At 40.4% G+C, this 24781-nt stretch overlaps 1 protein-coding gene and 3 long non-coding RNA genes across 7 annotated transcripts; 3 read left to right on the plus strand and 1 right to left on the minus strand.

Annotated features, from left to right (window-relative positions):
• LOC138876939 (uncharacterized) lies at window positions 1–15176 on the plus strand. Its single transcript, XR_011402255.1, has 2 exons — window positions 1–211; window positions 14666–15176. It is a non-coding gene; the product is annotated as an uncharacterized lncRNA (long non-coding RNA).
• Window positions 7991–17709, minus strand: LOC104219645 (anthranilate phosphoribosyltransferase, chloroplastic-like). 3 transcript variants are annotated; one of them, XM_070156205.1, is made up of 11 exons: window positions 17351–17626; window positions 17020–17163; window positions 16788–16949; window positions 16620–16703; window positions 16019–16207; window positions 15709–15799; window positions 15575–15634; window positions 14468–14586; window positions 13167–13301; window positions 9301–9368; window positions 8206–8273 (listed from the first exon to the last, which is right to left on the minus strand). In XM_070156205.1, the coding sequence occupies exons 1-10, from the start codon at window positions 17534–17536 to the stop codon at window positions 9303–9305; spliced, it is 1236 nt and encodes a 411-aa protein (XP_070012306.1). In that variant the 5' UTR covers window positions 17537–17626; the 3' UTR covers window positions 8206–8273; window positions 9301–9302. The 3 variants fall into 3 exon arrangements, with proteins under 3 accessions (XP_009768649.1, XP_070012306.1, XP_009768650.1); XM_009770347.2 differs by lacking the exon at window positions 9301–9368 and having other exon boundaries at window positions 7991–8273; window positions 17351–17709; XM_009770348.2 differs by lacking the exons at window positions 8206–8273; window positions 9301–9368 and adding an exon at window positions 12811–13051.
• Window positions 12992–13705, plus strand: LOC104219644 (uncharacterized). Its single transcript, XR_709334.2, has 2 exons — window positions 12992–13325; window positions 13411–13705. It is a non-coding gene; the product is annotated as an uncharacterized lncRNA (long non-coding RNA).
• Window positions 17668–23393, plus strand: LOC104219643 (uncharacterized). Of its 2 annotated transcripts, XR_011402256.1 has the most exons (4): window positions 17668–18255; window positions 21507–21728; window positions 21829–22936; window positions 23021–23393. It is a non-coding gene; the product is annotated as an uncharacterized lncRNA (long non-coding RNA). The 2 variants fall into 2 exon arrangements; XR_709333.2 differs by lacking the exon at window positions 17668–18255 and having other exon boundaries at window positions 21296–21728.
• Window positions 23394–24781: the final 1388 nt, after the last annotated feature.

Raw genomic sequence — 24781 nt, forward strand, 5'->3', positions numbered from 1 at the left:
ACTAGTAAATACGAGCAATTGCGATATGCTAATCTCTCAAGTGATTCTTTAACTCTCATGCGGACCAGATTAAATAGTGTGTGACACGTCGCACGAAATCTTTCCCCTAACAGTAGCTTCTAGAAAGGAGAATACTACCTAGTTTTGATACCTCTTCCAATTCCGTCTGCTCAATTCTCGCTGGTTTTTGTCCGTCACCGATTCACCGGAGGTATGTTTCTTTCTGAATCCTTTTTTTTTCTTCTCTTTGCATGGTTTTCTCTTTAATACTTGTATTTTCTACAGTTTGTTTTGATGTTTTGCTGCGTTGAAGTCGTTGCCTTTTTATTTGGGTCTGGATATGTTTGTCTACAATATATGCGAGAAAGGAAGCAATAGAAATTGGTCTGCGATAAAGTCGATGATTTATTTGGATTAAAAAAAAAAAAAATTGGAAGTGAATACGGAATAAGCGATTCACTTCGATTTTAATAGAATTCGTCGTGGGTCCTATACTATGTAATAAACTTGTAAACTAAAAAGGGAAATTAAGGCAGAAATGAGGATTTTTATTAATTCTAACCAAATTACAAGCAATCTCGTAACAGAATGATTAACAGTACACCAAATGGTTCCTAAGCTCCATGATAATCCGCCATTAAACCTGAGAATGAGAGAATTGGTTAGAGATGAAGTTGAAGAGGAAGAAGGTAGAAGGAAGGAAAGAATTGAGGGGGAGTATCAGATTACCGGTCATAACTGCCTTAGATTGTTAGGCCCAAGTTAGTTATAAGCTCATACTGGCCCAAACCGACCTTGGGTTGATATTGAATCTCCACCCTTCATTTAATCTTTTATTCCAGCCATCCGATCAACATGTGCAGCTCACGTGCTTTATTACTAAACCCTATTCTTCCATTTTACTTTCCTAATTCATTCTTCTTCTTATGCGACATATTACAATAACCCTCCGATGAAAAAATGACCTTGTCCTCAAAGTCAGAGGTTGGCCACAAAATCTGGAAATCTACTTCTGATGTAGCCCCAATCTTCCCAAGTTGCCTCCTCTTCACTCAAGTTAGCCTATTGAACTAGCACCTTGACTCCCACCCCATTGTTTACTTTTACCATTTTCCTTCGCAAAATGGCCACTGGTTGGACCAAGACACCACCATCTGCATCACAAATCGGTGTTTGCTGATATGGATTGATGTTTGGACCTACTCTCTTCTTCAGCTGGGAAATGTGAAACACCGGATGGATCTGAGAACCTGGAGGAAGCTCCAGCCGCTAAGCCACTGAACCTATTCTTTGTAGAACTTTATAGGGGCCATAGAATCTAGCACTTAGTTTAAGATTCTTTCGAACAGCAACTGAAGCTTGCCGATATGGTTGAAGCTTCAGATAAACCCAGTCCCCTACACTTAGAACTCTATCAGATCTGTTTCTGTCCGCATAAAACTTCATTCTTGCTTGTGCTTATGTGAGGTTATCATTTAAATGTTGTAACATTTGTTGCCTCTAGGCTATGCATGCACCCACTTGGGACTGTGCTGGTTGGGGAAGGGATCCCAAAGGGATCTGTGGTGGTGCAAACCCATACAAGGCTTGGAAACGGGTGGTTTTTAATGAACTGTGGTGGTTAGTGTTGTACCACCACTCAGCCAAGGGTAACCATTGAACCCATTGTTTAGGTTTGGAAAACACCATAGCTCTTAGATATGACTCCAAGCATCTGTTTAATCTTTCTGTCTGGCCATCTGTTTGGGGTGGTAAGAGGTGGACATATGTAACTTGACCCCCATAGATTTGAAAAGCCTTTGCCAAAATTGGCTAGTAAATACACTATCTCTGTCAGAAACAATAGTGTTAGGTAACCCATGCCGTCAGTAGATTTCTGTCAAGAACAAATCAGCCACATCGTGTGCTGTGAAGGGGTGTTTGAGAGTTAAGAAATGGTCATACTTGGTCAGCCTGTCAACCACTACTAGTATGGCATTTCTATGGCCTGAAGATGGCAACCCTTCCACAAAATCCATAGCTATATCTTGCCATGGTAACTCAGGAATAGGTAGAGGCTGTAGTAAGCCAGGTGTATGTATATTCTAAGTCTTCACCCTTTGACAAATATCACATTCTGAAACCCATTTATAAGCATCCTTCATGTTAGGCCAGTAGAAAACTATGCTCATCCTCTTGTAAGTCCCTTGCTGTCCAGCTGCTCCTATTTACTCTACGCGAACGCGGGAAACTCATCGCGAATGCGATGAACACTGAACCTAACCCTTCGCAAACACAGGACCCACATCGCGAACGCGAAGGCCAAACTTCCTGCCTCACACCACATCCCTTCGCGAACACAAGAGCCCACTCACGAACGCGAAGGCCAAATTTGTGCAACACCAATAGCAGATTTTCTGCAACTTCCCACAACAAGATTTGATCCGTTCAACCACCCGAAACTCACCCGAGACCCTCGGGACCTCAACCAAACTTGTCAACATATCCCATAACATCATTCAAACTTGTTCCAACCTTCGGACCACTCAAAACAACATCAAAACACCAAATCATCATCGGATTCAAGCCTAAGAATTTCAAAAACTTCCAAATTCTGCTTTCGATCAAAAAGTCTATCAAACCTCGTCTGAATGACCTGAAATTTTGCACACGTCACAAATGATACAACGGACCTACTCCAATTTCTGAAATTCCATTCCGACCCCTATATCAAAATCTCCCCTATCAACCGGAAAACGCCAAAATTTCAATTTTGCCAATTCGAGCCTAAATCTACTCCGGACCTCCAAAACACATTCCGATTATGCTCCTAAATCCCAAATCACCTCCCGGAGCTATCTGAACCATCGGAATTCACATCCGAGCCCTTTTTCACATAAGTCAACATCCGATTGACTTTTTCAACCTAAGCTTACTCAGAAGAGACTAAGTGTCATTCCTTTCCAAAACCTCTCCGAATCCGAACCAACCAACCCGATATCACATAATACAGCTAAACAAGACAATAAGAAGCAGAAATGGGAAAAACAGAGCGGTAACTCATGAAACGACCGATCAGGTCGTTACATCCTCCCCCTCTTAAACAAACGTTCGTCCTCAAACGGGTCAAAAAACATACCTGAAGTCTCAAATAGGTGAGGATATCTGCTTCGCATCTCCCGCTCAGTCTCCTAGGTAGCCTCCTCCACGGGCCGACCTCTCCGCTGCACTTTCACTGAAGCTATATCCTTTGACCTCAACTTTCGAACCTGACGCTCCAAAATAGCTACTGGCTCCACATCATAAGTCAAATCATCATCTAACTAAATTGTGCTAAAATCCAAAACATGAGACGGATTGCCAATATACTTCCGGAGCATAGAAACATTAAATATTGGAGTCATCTGAATACTCGACTGATAATTGTTGTTATAAGCAAACTCTGCGAGCGGTAGAAACTGATCCCATGACCCTCCAAAATCAATGGCACAAGCGCGCAACATGTCCTCCAATATCTGAATAGTGTGCTCGGACTGCCCGTCTGTCTAAGGGTGAAAAGATGTGATCAACTCAACCTGAGTACCCAACTCTCGCTGTACAGACCTCCAAAACTGTGAAGTAAACTGAGTACCCCGATCTGAAATGATGGAAACTAGGACACCATGCAAACGAACAATCTCCCGGATATATATATCTCTACCAACCGCTCTGAAGAGTAGGTAGTACACACAAGAATGAAGTGCTCGAACTTGGTCAGCCGATCCACAATCACCCAAATAGCATCGAACTTCTCCAAAGTCCGTGGGAGCCCAACTACAAAGTCCATGGTGATCCGCTCCCACTTCCACTCTGGAATATCCATCTGCTGAAGCAAGTCACCCGATCTTTGATGCTCATATTTCACCTGCTGATAATTGAGACACCGAGCTACAAATCCTACAATGTCATTCTTCATTCTCCTCCACCAATAATGTTGTCTCAGATCCTGATACATCTCTGCGGCACCCGGATGAATAGAATATCGTGAGCTATGAGCCTCCTCTAGAATCAACTCCCGAAGCCCATCTACATTGGGCACGCATATCCGGCCCTGGATCATCAATACCCCATCATTACCAATAGTCACATCTCTGGCATCGTCGTGCTGAACTCTATCCTTAAGGACAAGCAAATAAGGATCATCATACTGGCGCTCTCTGATGCGATCAAATAAGGAAGACCGAGAAATCACACAAGCTAATACCTGACTGGGCTCCGAAATATCTAACCTCACGAACTGATTGGCCAAGGCCTGGACATCAACTGCAAGAGGTCTCTCCCCAACAGGAATATACGCCGAATTGCCCATACTCACCGCCTTCCTACTGAAGGCATTGGCCACCACATTGGCCTTCCCCGGATGGTACAAAATAGTGATATCATAGTCCTTTAGCAGCTCCAACCATCTCCGCTACCACAAATTGAGGTCCTTCTACTTGAACAAGTGCTAGAGGCTACGATGATTAGTAAACACCTCACAAGACACACCATACAAATAATGTCTCCAGATCTCCAACGCGTGGACAATGACAGCCAACTCCAAATCATGAACAGGGTAGTTCTTCTCACGGGGCTTCAACTGACGAGAAGCATAAGCAATAACTCTACCCTCCTACATCAACACACACCCAATACCAACTCTCGAAGCATCACAATACACGGTATATGAACTTGAAGCTGATGGCAAAACTAACACTAGATGTGGTCAAGGCAGTCTTGAGCTTCTGAAAGCTCTCCTCACACTCTTCCGACCATCTGAATGGAGCACCCTTTTGAGTCAACTTGGTCAAGGGTGATGCTATAGATAAAATCCATGCACAAACCTACGGTAAAAACCCACCAAACCAAGAAAGCTGCAAATCTCCGTGGCTGAGGACGATCTGGGCCAACTTTGAACCGCCTCTATCTTCTTCGGATCAACCTGAATACCCTCACTGGACACCACGTGCACCAAGAATGCCACTGAACTGAGCCAAAACTCACACGTGGAGAACTTTGCATAAAGCTTCTTCTCCCTCAATCTCTGCAACACAACTCTCAAATGTTTCGCGTGCTCCTCCTAACTATGTGAGTACACCAGAATATCATCAATGAAAACTATGACAAACGAGTCGAGATAAGGACGAAACACGCTGTTCATCAAATGCATGAATGTTGCTGGGGCATTGGTCAACCCAAAAGACATCACCAGGAACTCATAATGACCATATATTGGGTCTTGAAAGTTGTCTTAAGAATATCTGAGTCCTTGATCTTTAGCTGGTGATACCCTGAACGAAGATCAATCTTGGAGAACACTCTCGCTCCCTGAAGCTGGTCAAACAAATCATCGATACGAGGCAAATGATACTTGTTCTTGATTGTTACTTTGTTCAACTATCTGTAATCAATGCACATCCTCATCGTGCCATCCTTATTCTTCACAAATAGAACAGGCGCACCTCAAGGCGACACACTAGGCAAATAAACCCCTTATCAAGGAGTTCCTGAAGCTGCTCCTTCAACTCCGCTGGTGCCATACAATACGGTGGAATAGAAATGGGCTGAGTGCCCAGCACCAGATCAATACCAAAATTAATATCCCTGTCCGGTGGCATGCCCGACAAGTCTGCAGGAAACACATCGGAAAAATCCCTCACAACAAGAACAGAATCAATACTAGGAGTCTCTACACCGACATCCCTCAATAAGGCTAAGTATGAAAGACAACCCTTCCCAACCATCCGCTGGGCCTTCAAGAATGAAATCACCCTACTGGGGACAAAATCAGTCGAACCTTGCCACTCAATCCGTGGCACACCCGGCATAGCCAGCGTCACTGTCTTAGCATGACAGTCCAAAATAGCACAACACGGAGATAGCCAATCCATGCCCAATATCACATTAAAGTCCACCATACAAAGCAATAACAGGTCCACTCGGGTCTCCATACCCCCAATAGTCACCACACACGACCGGTACACACGGTCCACAACAATAGTATCGCCCACCGGAGTAGATACACGAACAGATGAAACAAGAGACCCACGAGGTGTATCTAAATAACGAGCAAAATATGATGGCACATATGAAAAAGTGGAACCGGGATCAAATAACACAGAGGCATCTCTGTGGCAGACTAAGACAATACCTGTAATCACAGCATCTGAAGCAATAGCATCGGGTCTAGCTGGGAGTGCATAGAAACGGGCTTGACCACCACCTGATCGACCTCCCCCTCTGGGGTGACCCCTAGCTGACTGACCTCCACCCCTAGCTGGCTAGGTGGGTGGTGGTGAAGTAATTGGCGCTGAAGCCGATGGCTGACTCCTCTGCTGAGACGAACCCCCAAGATGACGAGGACACCACCTCCATATGTGACCCAACTCTCCACACTCATAACAACTCCCTGGTGTTAGAGACGGGGACTAAAGGGAACCCCTAGCACCGAAATGACTAGCAGATGCACCAGGCATAGAGGAGCTCTGAACTGATGGAGCACGGGACGAACTCTAGGTTGGAAGGGCACTGAGTGTTGAATGGCCCTGATGAGAACTATGAGAACCATGACCCAATGATGCCCCCCGATAACCTGGGCGAGCTGACTGAGCATGCCTGAATGGATGGCCTTTGTCGTACTGAAACTGACCCCTCGAAGGAGCACCACCAAAACTACCAGATCCCCGAGGCCTCTTGGCCTCCCTCTCATCGCGCTCCTAGCGACGAACTGACTCAATCTCGCGAGCAATGTCAATAACCTCCTCAAAAGTAGCACCAGACACCCTCTCCTTGGTCATGAGAATCTGAACACGTGAGGCCATCAACGAACCTCATAATGCTCTCTCTATCCGTAGGAACCAACCAAACAGCATGACGAGCTAACTTTGAGAACCTCATCTCATATTGTGTCACAGTCATATCTCCCTGATGCAACTGCACGAACTGCCTGCGCAGCTCCTCTCTGCGAGACTGTGGCACATACTTCTCCAAAAAGAGAACGGAGAACTGCTGCCAGGTAAGGGGCGCTGCACCAACAGGCCTACGCCTCTCATAAGCCCCCACCAAGTGAAGGTAGCTCCAGAAAACTGAAAAGTAGTAAATGCTACCCCGCTGGTCTCCCGAATACCCAATGTACGAAGAATCCTCTAACACTTGTCCAAAAAACCCTGGGCATCCTCGCCCTCTATACCACTGAAAGTCGGAGGCTGAAGTCTACCAAACCTCTCCAATCTGTTGTGCTCGTCCTCTGGCATAACAAGAGCTACATAGTCCTGAGCAGCTACAACCGGCTGGGCTAGAGGTGCCCCCGGTGTTTGAAGTCCCTGCATGACCTGTTCAGGTGTGCGAGCGGCGGGAGTCTGAGTGCCTCCCCAGCCTGAGAAGTAGTTGCGGTTGTAGTAACTAAGACCACCTGAGCTAGGCCAGTGCATACTGGTAGAATTTGGGCCAGAGCCTCCTAAAGGCTTGGAATCACAATAGGCACAGCTGGTGCCTGAACTGGTGTTACTGGAGTGTCTACAACTGGGACCTGATCATGAATTGGGGTGGCTGGTGGATCTGCAGGTGCTGCCCTAGTTGTTTTGCAGGCTACACCCCTGCCCCCTACCATGGCCTCCGCGTCCTCGGCCTCTAGTGGCCCCAGCTGGTGGTACTAGTGGTCGTCCATCCTGACCGGTAGCATGTGTCCTCACCATCTGTGAGAGAATAGAATAACAGGAGTTTAGTACTCGGATCAACAGATTCGCACGACAAGAATTCAAGAATATGAAGTTTTCCTAAAGGTTCTACAGCCTCCCGAGGATAAATACAGACGTCTCTGTACCGATCCGCGAGACTCTACTAAACATGCTCATAACTTGTGAGACCTATGTTACCTAGGCTCTGATACCAACTTGTCACGATCATAAACGGACCAGTTTGTGATGGCACCTATCGTGAAACTAGGTCAGCCGACACAAACCCCCAATACCAACCAAGCAAGTATAATAAGTCATTTAAAAACATTAATAAGCTAAAATCTCATAGAATAAAGTAGGATAAAAAAGTGCGGAAACCAAAACACAGCCCGACATCGAAGTGTCACCAGTCATGAGCATCTACAACTCGTCTAGGAATATCAAAAGACAACATAGTCTGATACAAAGCTAGTACAAAGCGAAATAAATATAGGAAGGAGAATCACTAGGCTGCGAACACCAAGCAGCTGCCTAGTCAACTCCGAAAAAGCCTGTTGGAAGACAATCAGCACTCGCTAGCGTGACCCGAGGCTCCTGGATCTGCACACAGGGTGTAGGGAGTAATGTGAGTACGCCAACTCAGTAAGTAATAAAAGTAAAGGCAGCTGAGCAGTAAGAAAACACGTAAACCACAGCATAATGCAACAACAAAACAGTATAAATCCAGAACAATGCAGTAAAGCAGTAAAACTCGTAAAAACGTCTCAGTTTAGTAAAAAGCCTTTTTAAAACATCTTTCAGTAGTTCAAACGAGTGATAAAAACAGTGAGAAAAGGATAGTAACATAAATCAACCCCTTGGACAAAAACAAGTACCATAACAGTCCCTCGGGCAAAATATCAACAGAACCAGCCCCTCGGGCTACCTCACAATCACTTGTATCAGCCCCTCGGGCAATAACATGAAATAACAATAGCCCCTCGGGCAATATCACATCTCAAACTGGGTGCCCGCGCTCACTGGGGATGTGTAGACTCCGGAGGGGCTCCTACCACCCAAGCGCTATAACAAGCCACCTCATGGCGTAACAAATCAGGCCCTCGGCCTCATAATCATGACTCAGTACAACATTGATGTGGCGCGTAGCCCGATCCCATAATATCCTCACAACACAGGTCATCGGCCTTACTCAGTCAGAAATCTCTCAAGCCACTCGGGCAACATTAAAACATGATGCCCAGCCCAAAATATCATTTAAAATATCAAAACGGAGTAAATATGGCTGAGTTATGAAAACCATAAAATATAGCATGACTGAGTACAAATATGAAGTCAAAACAGTGAGGAATAGTAGTAAAATTCCCTCTAAGGGTCCAAAACAGTTGGCACGAGGCCCAAATATGGCATTCAGTCCAAAACAGGATAATACTTTCCAAAACACGATGATATCAAACAGTTTTCAATCAAATACGCGATTTAACAGTCATACGAGACGGACTAAGTTACAATCCCCAACGATGCACGAACCCACGCTCGTCATCTAACGCGTGCGTCACCTCAAAATAGCACAATGATGTGAAATCTGGGGTTTCATACTCTCAAAACAGCATTTACAGTCATTACTTACCTCTATCCGGTCCAAACTCTAGCCCGTGATGCCTTTGCCTCTTGACTCGGCCTCCGGATGCTCCAAATCTAACAAAAAACAGATTTATACCATCAAAATATGCTAAGGGAACAAAGCCCACTCGAAAATAATCAATTTACATCAAAAATCCTGAAATTGGCCAAACCCGACCCCTGGGCCCACGACTTGAATTCCAATAAAAATCACAAAACTAAAATCCTTACACTCCCACGAGTTTATACATATCAAATACATCAAAATCCGACCACAAACGACCCCTCAAATCCTCAAATCAAAGTCTCAAATTCCAAGCACTAACTCTCCAATTTTAGACTTTAAATTCCACAAATTTCATGTTTAATTATGTAGAAATCACAATAGGATCGAGTATTAAGTCCATAAATCTTACATCCAAGTGTTTTCCTTTGATTCCCTCTTCAATCCTTCTCAAAAACCTCCAAAAAGCTCCAAAATCGCTCAAAAATGGTGAAAGTTAGACCCAAAATCGTGGACATTGGCTATTTAAACATTCTACCCACGTGACCCTTTCCTTCTTCGCGAACGCGGTCAACGTCTCGCGTTCGCGAAGCACAAAATCCGTTGACCACTTAATCTTTCATCGCAAAGCGACATCTTGAACGCGAAGCTTCAGCTCCTCAACCCATCGCGAACGCGACCCCTAGCTCACGAACGCGAAGCACAAATGAACCTGGACCCCAGCTACTCCCATTTACTCTACGCGAACGCGGGAAACTCATCGCGTTCGCGATGAACACTGAACCTAACCCTTCACAAACGCGGGACCCACATCGTGAATGCGAAGGCTAAACTTCCTACCTCACACCACATCCCTTCGCGAACGCGAAGGCCAAATGTCTGCAACACCAACAACAGATTTTCTGCAACTTCCCGCAACAAGATTTGATCCGTTCAACCACCTGAAACTCACCCGAGGCCCTCGGGACCTCAACCAAACATGCCAACATATCCCATAACATCATTCAAACTTGTTCCAACCTTCGGACCACCCAAAACAATATCAAAACACGAAATCATCATCAGATTCAAGCTTAAGAATTCCAAAACCTTTCAAATTCCGCTTTCGATCAAAAAGTCTATCAAACCTCGTCCGAATGACCTGAAATTTTGCACACACGTCACAAATGACACAATGAACCTACTCCAACTTCCGGAATTCCATTCTGACCCCTATATCAAAATCTCCCCTATCAACCGGAAAACGCCAAAATTCCAATTTCGCCAATTCAAGCCTAAATCTACTCCGGACCTCCAAAACACATTCCAATCACGCTCCTAAGTCCCAAATCACCTCCCGAAGCTATCCAAAGCATTGGAATTCACATCCGATCCCTTTTCACATAATTCAACATCCCGTTGACTTTTCCAACCTAAGCTTACTCAAAAGAGACTAAGTGTCTCGTTCCTTTCCAAAACCTCTCTGAATCCGAACCAACCAGCCCGATATCACATAATACAAATGAACAAGACAATAAGAAGCAGAAATGGGTGAAACGCAGCGATAACTCATGAAACGACCGGCGGGGTCATTACATTTATTCTTGTTATACTTCACCTACTGTGGTGATAATGTTCCTCCTTGTGTGTGATAAAGGCGTATTCACCATTTGGTCATATAAAAGCGTGCGTGAATAGTATCCTTATCAAGTTAGTAATTATCGTTGTAAATTCTAAAATTTCTTTCAACTTTTCGTATTAGTTAAAATAGGTCCATCTACACTTTCTGTTGGCAATATTTCAAAAGATATTTGACAGATGACGTCATGCATGGAGGCGATGGACAATTGTCTAAGTTGTAACCTTTTTCGTTTTTCTTTGGTTTTGGAATCCACAAAATAGAAGGTGAAGGAGATCACCATTAGCATAATTATAAAATATATAAAAAGGACAATTATGCCTTAATCCTGAACAAGTTCAGACCGTTCATAATTCTATATGAATCCTCCCTATGCTTACCTATGGGCTATGCATGTAGTGCATTTAAGCTCATCTCAAGCCGATGATACACGAAATAAATAAAAATGAATAAAATATAATCCCAAAACAAAAAATCTAAAGCACATCTTAGACCAATATTATAAAAAGGATAATGCCTAAAGAGAAAATCTAATATATGTGTTGAAATAGTTTAACACATTGTTGTACGTCGAATAGGGGTGTTCAAAACCGATCCGAAACCGAAAACCGAACCGAACCAAAGCTTAATGGCTTACTGGTAACGGCTTAACGGATGGGGAACAGATTGAATTTTTTTTATTAATGGCTTATCGGTTTGGGAGCGGATTATTCAATTTTCTTAACGGATAATCCGTTAGCCCGTTAAGAATATAAATATATATATATATATATTAAGAATATAAATATAAATATATATAATTTATTTTTATTTATATATATTAAATATAAAAAAACTAAAACCCTTGAACTTGAATAACAAAAACAAACCCGTCTCTCTCAGTGCTATCTTTGCAAATAGTTAGTGTTTTGATTGATCAGGGGTTCTAAGGGCTGCTATGATATGAGATGAAGCTATACTTACTAATTTACTATGCTGGATTTGTTTCCCTTTTTCTCTTCTAGTGGTAATGAACCTTTTATGCTGGATAAACATTTGAATTTGAGATTTGAATGACTTTAGTAATCAGTACGACAGTACCTAGTTCTAGTTGGTTTTGCTTTTGTAATGAAAGGCCAACTGCTACTTAGCTTTCTTTTGTCTTGTTCCGCTTTTGAAGGTGTTTCATCGACATTAACAAATGTTAAAGGAGAATAAGAAACAGTGTTCTCAATTGCTTTTATGGTGTTAAACTTACCTCTGCATTGCTTCCGATTCATGCTCTATAATCAGTTCAGTTATTTCATGTCCAACAGGGAAAACACAATTTAGTGAATATGTTAGGCCGATAAACCGCCCGATAAGAGCTAAATCGATACCAATCCGCCCGATATCTTATCGGGTGGCTAACGGATTAATACATTTAAAAGCCGATAACCGTTAAGAATAAATAACCGTCAATCCGCCCGATAAGCAGCCCTAACGCCGAACGGATTGTGTCCCTGGCGTGGGTATTTTTATGAGTCCTCGGAATGGGATGATGCCAGAAAGGATTTCAAAAACAATCCTAGCTAATATTTCGATTTCAAACATAACATTGTTAAGAAATCAATCTATATTCTCATAGAATATATACATGTTTTGGGACGTAAGGATCCGAACCTCCGAATAGCGGGACCCAGCTAGATATGTTTGCAAGGGAGATACTTGTCTTTTTAACATAGCTACATTTCTTTTTGGGAGGTGGTTGAGGCTCCCTATTTTTGTTCAATTCTCAAGTCCCTAAACTTATGAATCTTGTTTCTGTATGGTGAAAAGGCCCTTTTAACTAGTGGTAGAGTAATGCCATGGTAAGGCATAAGTCATCGGTTCAAGTTTGATAAGGGGCTTGTAAAACTCCAATCTAGTATTCATCATTTAGGGAGAATTGTAGTATTTTTTATTTGCAATATAAAAAAAACTAAGTGGATGCATAAGGATATAGGATTCAGCAAATGGCAATACATGCAACTCCACTGTGGTGAAATGAATCAAATTGAGTTGACCATGCTGAACAAGAATCTTAAATACTGAAATTTTCAAATTTTCAGGAAGACATCATCTCTTTGTTATCTGAATGCTGATCCTTACAAACTCTAGCTGAGATTCTTTTACCCTCTGTATTCCAATAGCATCAGATGGGTAAAGAATGATGAGTTGAATAACCATTAGGATTTAAGTTGTGAAACATATTCTGGTTTGAACTTGGAAAGAGAAGTGATTTTTAACTTACACTTAAAACATCAATCCAATGATTAAGAGTATCGAGAGCCTTTCCTGATTGATGTGCGATACGGGCCACTGCTACTCCTTCAGCTAAGTTACCAACTCGTCGACTGACCAATAATGCTGCTGCGGCATTGAGTATCTGCATATACATTTACACACAGAGGTTGGCATAGTGTAAATAATGATCTCTAAACATGATTCAAGAATGGAGAATAAAACATTTTTCTCATATTTATCCTTGGATATAGGACATAAGAAATATGGAAGTAAGAATGGTCAAAGCAGAACTTGGACTTTTGAGGCTTGATGTGGTCGGTGCACAATACCAAAAGAGTTTTAATTTTGTATACTGGCATTGTTTCGAGTTTCTACATCTAGCGTTACGACCTTTATCACAATGATGCTGTCCATAGAACAAGTTAGTTCATGGATTGGATTTCACTTGACTCTCTATGGTTCCATTGTGTGTGCTCGGGGTAGAAGTTTTGTATAAATGTATCGTCATGCTATTAAGTATTTTTATTTAAGTTCTTTTCTTTCTAAGAGGCGGAATAGAATAACCTCCTGCCAAGAGGCCAAGGTTGCTTCAACACTCAGCCACTTGTTAAAAGGAAGTACGACTTGATTGTCTGGGGAATCAATGGGAAGGAAAAATAAGGTTAAGTTGACCCGTCTGATACGATAACCTGGAAAATGAATAACTGCTATATCCAGTTGAATTGCAATGATACCATAAAAATTCTTCACGGCGTCAATTTACGTAACTTAAATCCATACCAAAAAGAGATAACAGCTAATCATGGTAATTTCAAACAAGAAGCACCTGTACCATTAGAGGCATATGCTTGTAGTAATGGAGAGCATCTCGAAAGGATATGTCGTAATTCAGAGTAAACAAACATAAGAGTCTGTCCATTAACTTTGACGTCCTAAATTCAAGGCACTAACCATCGCTACGACTGTAAAGGATATTCTGCACTAAATCTTTGTTGGCTAGGATACAGCCAAAACTATGCAGGAGGCTGCTTAACAATTAAACAATCAATGAATATCATCTAGAGTACAGTACATCAACAGAATTTTTTTTCAGTAACTTCATCATAATCCAAGAAGTATATTCTTGTGCCATCTACCAGCCGATGATGAGTGATGACATATATCATAAGTCTTGACTAATGTTGCTACGTCCTAAGACTGCGCACCAGATATAGCATATGACAATAAGAGATATAATTCATAGTGACACAAATGACGACCAAGGAAAACAGACTTAGAGCATGAATCGATCCGAGAACAATGACTTACCAATGCATCTGCCATTGGCCCCGTTTCACCTGAAAGCACGCGCCTTAGTACCTCAGCATTATGCCGTGGCCCTCCTCCACGGAGGTCCCCTAATGTGCAGCGAGGTATACCAAAATCGACTGCATTAACATACGTGAATGTTTAGCTATTGAATTTGACACTGAGTAATCTAGAGTCAACATGCCACAACTGATGCAGATTGCTCGTGTACCTGTGAACCCTCATTTTCTTTTGCACTGCAATCAGTACTAACAGCACAAGCAATCAAACGGCCATGTGTGCAAAAGCCACAGAGAGTGCTACTTCAATGGATCATATCTTTGCATTAATCAAGTCTACTCCGACTAATTTTGGTGTGGATTGAAGTCTGGATGGTGTAATAAAGAAATGCACTATATCTAAGTTGCTCGGACACGGGTGCGGGTGTCCAACACGGGTGCGGATCTACAAGCCGGATTCTTCGAGATGTAAATTCTAAGATTTGGGGATACAGATCCTAGTACAGATACAGTTGCGGGGATCCGCAAAAAATAATTCAAGAAAATAAAAATATAAAAATAAATTATGAGAAATTTTGTGGAATACTTACGTATAGCTTGTAACGTGTGGATTTCTTTTTCATTCTCAAGTTGTAGATAAGTAAAGGATTGATTTCCTAGATAAGGTATGCTATTTTCTTCAAATTTATCCTAGTTTTGGTTCTGATTTCGGAATCAAATTGTATCTCGTCCCGAATTTTTTCGTCCATCTTGGTCAAAATACCCAAATTTTTTGACCAAATCCGGTAAGGATCCCATACCCACACCCATACTAGTGTCGTGTCGACACGGGTGCGGCACCTAAACTGTTGTGTGGGAACAACTTAGCTCTATATTATCTTGCATAACTTGTGGTAATGAATTACCATCTTGTTAAACAATGATTCTGCAAATTATGTTCGTTCTGAAACTTGAATTAGCAGGTGTGCACACAGTATACAGTCTCCGAACAAACAAAACAAATTAGTACGAAGAATTTGAGAATTTGCAACCAGATCTCTAGCAAACATTACTTTGAATAAGAACTGCACGAATAATTACACTAGAAGCCGAGAAGAAAGACTCTTACGTGGGTCAAAAGAGAATTTCTCTATCTTTTCAGGTGTAACATCAAGGACTACTCCAGGTCCTGTCCATTCCCATTGCGTGATTGATAAATCCAACTGAAAACTTATATATATAATACAACAGAGAAAATCTTACCAAGAGGACTCATTTCATCTAAACCTTCAGAATGGACAACTAACGCTCTCTTCATGCCATAACTTTGTAGTGCTTTGGCCATTTTGCTGACCTACAGAAAACAGACAATTTACTTAAACTTGAAAGGTTCAACCTTTAAGGTTTTTGCTACCGGAACCATCACACTTTTGACACCATAGGCTCCAGCATATAATATTTGTTGAAATTTCAGTGACTTCTCACATATATATTATTACCGTATAAAATCATACCACAGAAAGCATAAACACAGTCAGTCAGTTTTTTCTTTAGTTCAAGGACGAAAGCTTACAATATCTTCTTTGTAAACTCCAACAACAGCAAAAGGTACCCAAGCAGGGTTCAGAAGAGGACCTAGGATATTAAATATCGTCTTCACTCGAAGCTTCCTCCTCACAGGTGTGACAATCTTCATTGCTGGATGGTAGTATGGGGACATCATGAAACCTATCCCAACTTCTTCCACGCATTTCTTGACCCCCTATTTCCATAACCAGATATAACTATTAAGCCCTTGACAAAACCAAGTCAAACTTTTCTTTCTAATTAGGATAGCACATGAAACTATCATAAAGCTGCTCAGCTTGAAGTCCTCAAATATCCTTAAAACTCAAAAGTGTCACATAAACCAGGCAACACATACATAGTCTGAAAGCATAGTGGTAATGAATACCCACATTTAACGTGTACTACGTATTCAATAAAGTGAATCACCTTGCACTCGTAGGAATAAATTGTGTTCACATCAAACCAATTAATACATGACGTAAGTCGTGTATATAAACTTTTAACGGTTAAGTATTGTGTATTCTCACTTTAATTTGTAACTTGTAAGTTTAAATTGTTTGGTTGGTGTAAAGAGTAGGCGTGAAAAAGTATTTTCATGCACTCACGTCAGGCTTCAACTCAATGGTCACTCCAAGGGCTTCCAAAACATCAGCACTTCCACAAGCAGAAGAACTTGACCTATTTCCTTGCTGCATAATATAGAACAGCCTTAAGGGCTCATTACAAGTAAAATCCAAGATATAATTTTAACTCCCAAGTAAGGTTAGTCCAACCTTAGCAACTTTAGCACCACAAGCTGCAGCAAGGATAGCTGCTCCAGTTGAGATATTCACCGTGTTGGCGCCATCTCCTCCGGTTCCAACTATGTCAACCGCATCATTTAATCCTTCAACCTTTCTACAACATTTGATCATCGATCTTGCCAGTCCTACAACCTACATTTGTGCAAATTTACGCATCCAAAAGTTGAAAAGAAAATATACTCATAACGTTGAAAAGCCATACTTCTTGAAAGGTTTCGCCTTTGGCTCTTAAGAGAACAAGGAATGCGCTAATAAGAGCTTCACTGCCATCTTTTAGAAAGAAATCAAGCGACGCCTCAGCTTCTGCTTCATTCAAGTCCTTTCGATTCAACAAGCACTCAATCAACTGCAAAAGTAAAACCAAAAAACGTAGAAATGAACAATTTAATTGAGCATTCACCAACTCCTATGAAGCATTAAAAATTAGTACTGATGGAAAATCAAACAACTGTAAAATTTTGTTATCTTAATGTCTGTAACTTTACTGTTACAGTGGATAAAATTAAGTATTACAGTAATGGTGTTTTGCTAACCTCCTTAGATGATGAAATGGGAAGCTGCAGCGGAGGAGGAGGCAAATCAGTAGCTAGAGAATTCAATTTCCTCCTTGCTGAACTCTGAAAGCGAGGCCCATTAAACAGATACTTTTGAGTTTCGAAATGGGAAATTTGGCCCCTGCAGTGAGTGAATGTGATGGGAGTGAGTGCAAACACCGCCATTGCAACCACATTGTTTGTTTGGAAATGAGAGTCAGTTTATTAGGTGCCGACACTGGTCTAAGCCCTAAATGCAGTTGGAGAAAAATATACTAATTCAATTCACTACCAACTACCGAAAAGGTAAAACTATTTACTGCTGCTAATGGTTGCTCAAAGGTTTGAATACCACTCTATACCGGTCCCGATAAATGAGTTTCCATCTTAACCTTTATATTATAGGTGTTCCAATACCACTCTATACTTGTTCAGACTAAATTTTTCTACGCCCTTTTAAGCCCTCTCCCAAGAATTATATACTGTGTTGCAAACACGCGCCCTCGTATGATGCCACGTAGTTAAATGAAGTATTAAACGATTATTAGTCTGTTAATTTAATTAATTAACTTAATCATATTTTACCTAATTATACACAATTAAATATTTACCAAAACCCTTTTCCCTTTTCCTTTCATTTCATTTCATTTCACCCCCTCCGTAAAAAAATTCCAATTTCAGATGGAAAAAACCTTCATCCAAATCCATCCTATCTAAAATCGAAGGGTCAAGATGAATGTTCCTTCGATTAAAACCTAGTTTGAAGCGCATTTCTTCATTGAATTTACGTTTTGACCAGTTGTTAGAGTTCTTCGAGTTGCAAGGAACTGAGTTCAGTCGCTGTTAGCAGTCGTCGATTCCACGATATTTTTTTTCTATTTGGACAGAAAAAGTACCTCGTAAAGGTTAGACTTTTTGTTTTTCTTCTTTATGTGGTTTCGATTTCTAGGATTTTTTGTTGCTGCTACTGTAAAAATACAGAAGTTTTTGTTGCATGTGCTTTAATTTGCTAGGCCCTAGTCTTATATTGTTTGTTATCTGCTTTGCATAGGTTTTGAAATGTCATTTGAACTCGTTACAGTAAGATTCTTCCATGGAGAAAAATCTCCATGGATAAGCTAAACTCATTTACGGAGGATGATTATATAGGTAAAATTAGTATCTCTGCACTTGATGTTGATGTAGATAGGTTCTCGTACTTGGAGTTTTTAGGTTATGTTAAAGAGTATGGCTACAATCATTCTTCTGCTCGTATTTGTAAGACCACCTAACTGTCTTGGTTTAGTAGAAATTAAAGTGGACATGGATATTATGGGCAGTTATCATGTGTTAAAACATGGAGACATGTTGGATGTATTTGTAGAGGACATGGTTGATGAACCAATAATGGACCCCCCCCCCCTCTTAGAATTCCCTGTTGTTGAGGAAGAATTTGGTCAAAACTTGGGGATTGTGAAGGTTTGGGCACTTATGAAAGGGCATATAATGCAGCTAGAACCCCTATTGAACTTACTGCCCCCTAAATCTACTACCCCTCCTGAACCAACTGCCCCCCCCCCAAACCTACTGCCCCTGCTGAATCTAAAGATGGCTTTAGCACTGAGGATAGTTCTAATTCAGATAATTTAGAGCTATTTGAAGAAGGAGAAGAGGATTATGGTAGTGATATACATTAGGAATATAGGTCCTTTAGGGAGGAAAGAAAAACTGAGCAAAGAAGAAAGAGAAAAGTTAGAGTTCCTGCAGCTAAGAGTGTTAAATTGGGTAAGAAAACGGTAGATGTGAGGTATGATGAGTATGCGGCTAAGACTGAGTCGAGGCAAAGGAATTCTTTGGAGGGTAAAATAGGAGGTGATGAACCATATTATCCTTCAGATGAAGCTGCCAACTTTGATGATGATGATGGTGATGGTGATGGTGATGATGATGATGATGATGGTGATGGTGATGGTGATGGTGATGGTGATGGTGATGGTGATGGTGATGGTGATGGTGATGGTGATGGTGATGGTGATGGTGATGGTGATGGTGATGGTGATGGTGATGGTGATGGTGATGGTGATGGTGATGGTGATGGTGATGGTGATGGTGATGGTGATGGTGATGGTGATGGTGATGGTGATGGTGATGGTGATGGTGATGGTGATGGTGATGGTGATGGTGATGGTGATGGTGATGGTGATGGTGATGGTGATGGTGATGGTGATGGTGATGGTGATGGTGATGGTGATGGTGATGGTGATGGTGATGGTGATGGTGATGGTGATGGTGATGGTGATGGTGATGGTGATGGTGATGGTGATGGTGATGGTGATGGTGATGGTGATGGTGATGGTGATGGTGATGGTGATGGTGATGGTGATGGTGATGGTGATGGTGATGGTGATGGTGATGGTGATGGTGATGGTGATGGTGATGGTGATGGTGATGGTGATGGTGATGGTGATGGTGATGGTGATGGTGATGGTGATGGTGATGGTGATGGTGATGGTGATGGTGATGGTGATGGTGATGGTGATGGTGATGGTGATGGTGATGGTGATGGTGATGGTGATGGTGATGGTGATGGTGATGGTGATGGTGATGGTGATGGTGATGGTGATGGTGATGGTGATGGTGATGGTGATGATGATGATGATGATGATGATGATGATGGTGATGGTGATGGTGATGGTGATGGTGATGATGATGATGATGATGATGATGATGATGATGATGATGATGATGATGATGATGATGATGATGATGAAGATGGTGATGGTGATGGTGATGGTGATGATGATGATGATGATGATGATGATGATGATGATGATGATGATGATGATGATGATGATGATGATGAAACCCAAAACAAGAAGAAGAAGAAGAAAAAGAAGAAGGGTAAAAAAAAGAGTGATATTTGATCCAAATTGTAAGACTATTGCATGGGAGCTTGGTCTTACATTTGAGAGTGTTGACAAGTTTAGAGAAGCTTTTACTAGTTTTGCAGTTTCAGAAAAAGTGATTGATGAAAAATATATTAATCAGCCAAATAGGGTGAGGTTTTAAACCAGGATGGTTGTCCATGGCATCTTTTTGCTAGTTATGACTTAAGGACTAAAGATTTTGTGGTGAAGAAGTACATTCCAATAACCACATGAGAACCTACAAACAAGAACAAGCTATGCAACAGCAAATACCTGGCTGAAAAATTCAAAGATAGAATAAGAGAGCAACCTAACATTAGAATTTTAAATTTTCAAGAACTTGTAAGAAAAGAATTAGGCTTGTATGTTGGGAGGTTGGTTTGTAGGAAAGCAAGTAACAAGGATTTGAATGAAATAATGGGTGACCATGTGCTGGAGTTTAGAAGAATTTTGGACTATAGAAATGAAATGGTTAGATCCAATCCCGGTAGTATATGTGTTGTCAAACTAAGTAAAAGACATTTGATGGTAGCAAGAAAATCTTTGTTGCCTTCTACATCTGTTTTGCTGCATTGAAGAAGGCTTTCAAGGCTGGGTATAGGCCTTGTATGGTTTGGATGGCTGCTTCTTAAAGGGATCGTTTGGTAGGATGCATTAGATAGTATGCATTGGCTTTGTGTAGTAATAATACATTGTTTGGTAGACATTTTGAACATATGCATTAGTTATGCAGGCATTAGTTATACATCATATTTGGTATTATCCTATGCATAACTAATGCATAGAAAACAATGGTATTAGCAATGCAATGGGTTTTAATGCATGCATTAGCTTAGTTAAAAACAAAATTGTCCTTCAAAATTTATGCTTGATTAAAATATGCTAGTTAGTATATTAATGCAAGTTCAAAATAATCCAAATAGTGAGAAATAAAATTATATCCCTAGTAAATAAATAAATACTTAGCATATTTTCTTTTTTATAAATAAATATTTTATTTTATTTTACAATATAGGTAGACAAATAAAATATTTTTTTTTAAACTTTTTCATATAAAAACATTTCTCAACATATGTTTCTTTTAAAAAGTTAGAGTGTGGACTAGTTTTGAAGGCATTTTTGTAAACAAACAATTCTTTTAGAAATTGTGCAATACTTTAATACATCAAACCAAACAATGGATAAGAAATATGTCAGCATAACTAATACCAGCATAACTAATACTAGCATTACTAATACACCCTATTCAGCATTATTCTTGTGCACCCTACAAAACGAACCCAAAGGGTGTTTGTAAGGGGCAGTTGCTTGTTGCTGTGTGTAAGGATGGCAACAACCAGATGCTGCCACTAGCTTGGGCAGTGGTAGAAGTTGAGAACAATTTTACTTGGACCTGGTTTATGAGGCTGTTGAGGGATGATCTTGAACTTGGAGATGGGACAAATTTCACATTTATAACAGACATGTTGAAGGTTAGTATCCTATATTATTTATCTTCTTTATAGTTCTATCTTTGTGTATATTATACTTCTGTTTTTTCATAAATCTTACTGATATTTACTTAATGTGCAGGGACTGACTCAAGCAATGAATAATGTGCTGCCAAACTATGAACATAAGATGTGTGCCAGACACATCCTAGTCAATTGATCCAAGAATTTGAGAGGCATTAAAAGAATAAATTGTTTCTGGAGATGTGCCAGAAGTACTTATTAGGCAGAGTTGAAAAAGAATCTTGACTTCATGAAAAGATTAGGTGGTAAAAGAATTATTGATGACTTGTTATAGTATAACAAAGAAAAGTGGTCTAAGGTATACTTCCAGTTCTTTAGCAATTGTGACAGTGCGAATAACAATATGGCAGAAAGTTTCAACTCATGGATATTAAAGCCAAGGTACAAGACAATTAAACAATGCTTGATGAAACACAAGTGAAAATGATGAAAAGAATTGGGAAATTGAGGGAATTTGCCAATAGCTGGATCTGCAATATCTCACCCATGGCATTGAAGGTTTTACAAGAAAATATTGCCAAGTCAATGAAGTATAATATTATATGGAATGGAGACACATAATATGAAGCGAAGGAAACTGAGTATTTGAAACACTTGGTTTTTTTTAGAAATCATGACATACAGCTGCAGAACTTGGATGCTAAAAGGCATACACAAGTGCTCATGTTATGGTTGCCCTTCATATCAATAAGCTGGAGCTAATTAATTATGTTGCTCACTGGTATACCAAAGAGACTTACATGAAAGTCTACAGTCATTTCATTTAGTCTGCCTTTGATATGTCAATGTGGCCAGACTCCCAAAATATGTCTATTATTCCACCACAAGACAGAAAGATGCCAGGGAGGTCCAACAAAGTTCGAAAAAAGGAGCAAACTGAAAAAAAAAAATAGGTAAACTGACTAGGAGAGGACTGGAGATGATATGTAGAACATATAACGAAAGGGAACATAACAAAAGGGGGTGTCATAAGACCAAGAGTGCAACTTCCAATGCAGCATCAATTGGAGCACCAAGTGGCAGTTTTGTACCAAGTGCAACACCAAAAACTAGAAGAGAAAGGGATAAACCAAAAAGTTCCACTAATGTGGCAAGACCCTACAAAAGACCCAAAATAATTTTGAAATAGGGTGCTGCAAACAGAAAGTGGCTTCACTAGCCATAATGTAAGTTTTACCATATTTTATATAACGGCTAAGCTAAGTGGTACATTCTATTAACACTAACCAATTTTTATCTTTCTTTAACAGCCTGAAATGTTATATCTTTAGAAGAGGTCACTGGAGATATTGCACACACATCATCAACTGGAGTGAAGCAGAAAGGAAAAGCATCTATGACACAGAGACAACTCCAGCAGATGAGAGGAAAGAAGGTCATCCAGACAAGATCCAAGGCTGCACAGTTGAGTCAAGGAAGCTCCACAACGCATACCTGAATACTTTAGAAATGTCATGTGTACTTAGCAGATTGGTCTGAAACTTTTATATTGTATGGTTATGTAGCTTAGACTATATTTAAGTACTCTTTTTGTGTTGGCAGTCGTGACTGCTATGTTTGAAAACAATTACTACTGTTATCATGGTAACTAATGAATGAGCAGCAATGACTGCAATTGGGACAGATTTGTGTTTACTATGTTCTTTCAATATATAATTCTAGACTGCTTGTTGCCTGCAATTCTATTGATTCAAGATGCATAAACAGAAAAAAAAATGAGAATCAAACAAGCACCAACTTCATTCCATAAAGCAAAATTGTTTACAAAAGGTATTCACCAACATTAAATACAACTAATCCTACACTAACCATGTTCAACAATTACACCAAATGTATAAAACAAAGAGCCTATGGCAACTACATTCCATCATCCCTCAAATACAACACTTGAAACCTAGTACTAATGTCGATAATAACACAACATACATGATAAACCAAAGAACATTGATCGAGCAGTTTTGCTCCTCCATTTCTTCTCCCTTTCTTTCATCTTCTCACTCTATTTTTCAATTAATCTAGTTGAATGCTAATCTTATCAATCTCATGTCATCCTTCTTTGTTTCCATCAGATTGTCAAGTTTTCCAAAAGCTTCAACTTGGATCTCTCAAGTTTTCTGATCTCTTTCTTCAATGTAGGAATAACAAACTTTGATCTAGGGTCAATTTCATCATCCCTCCAACACCAAAAATCACATGCTTGAGCACCCTATCATAAACAAGCATAAAAATTATATTTCAGTGTTCAGTTGTTCAATTATTAACTTAGTAATCTTACTCAGTTCAACTTCCCCGTATTATGGACAAGCCTAATACCTTCTACTAGGATTCCTAGGGGTTCAAGAGGTTAATAGTGGCAGCAAATATCCATGATTACATTGCACCTCTTCAGTAGATACACGATTACAAAGCCTAGTCAATCTTTTCGAAGGTATTTGAAGGTTGTCCTTGTAGGTTTCAAACAAAAGAAACAAAAAATTGGGGGCCGGGGGGGGGGGGGGGGAGGAAGAGAGTTTGAGTAGAAACAGACTGAAAAATTACCTAAATCAAAATAAATTACTTACCTTCAAAAATTCAATTTTGAACAACAGTTAAAGCTAATTTGGTAGAAAAGAAAATTAGGGTTTTTGAGGTAGATATGATAAAAGAAGAAATATGATGTGGGTGGGGTATTTAATTGGATGCAAAGGGAAATATTATAGTTGTGGGGGGGGGGGGGGTAATTAAAGCGGATAATTAATTTTTTTCTTTTTTAAAAATTTTATGATTACATAAAAACATTTAACGCGCCTGGGTGAGGGACTAAAAAAGTTTTAAAAAAATCAGTTTAATCAAGTATAGGGTGGTACTGGAACATCCGTAGAGATTAAGTAGGAAACTAATTTATCGAGACAAGTACGGGACGTATCTTGTGTATTTTCTCTTAAATTAATGTGGTAGAATACTTTTTCTTATGTTGGAAAGTGGGACTGTTAGGAGTAGATTTAGCTTACGTAAGCATTTACAAGAGTCAC

Source organism: Nicotiana sylvestris, chromosome 9 (assembly GCF_000393655.2).
Source record: "Nicotiana sylvestris chromosome 9, ASM39365v2, whole genome shotgun sequence".
Taxonomy (NCBI): Eukaryota; Viridiplantae; Streptophyta; class Magnoliopsida; order Solanales; family Solanaceae; genus Nicotiana; species Nicotiana sylvestris.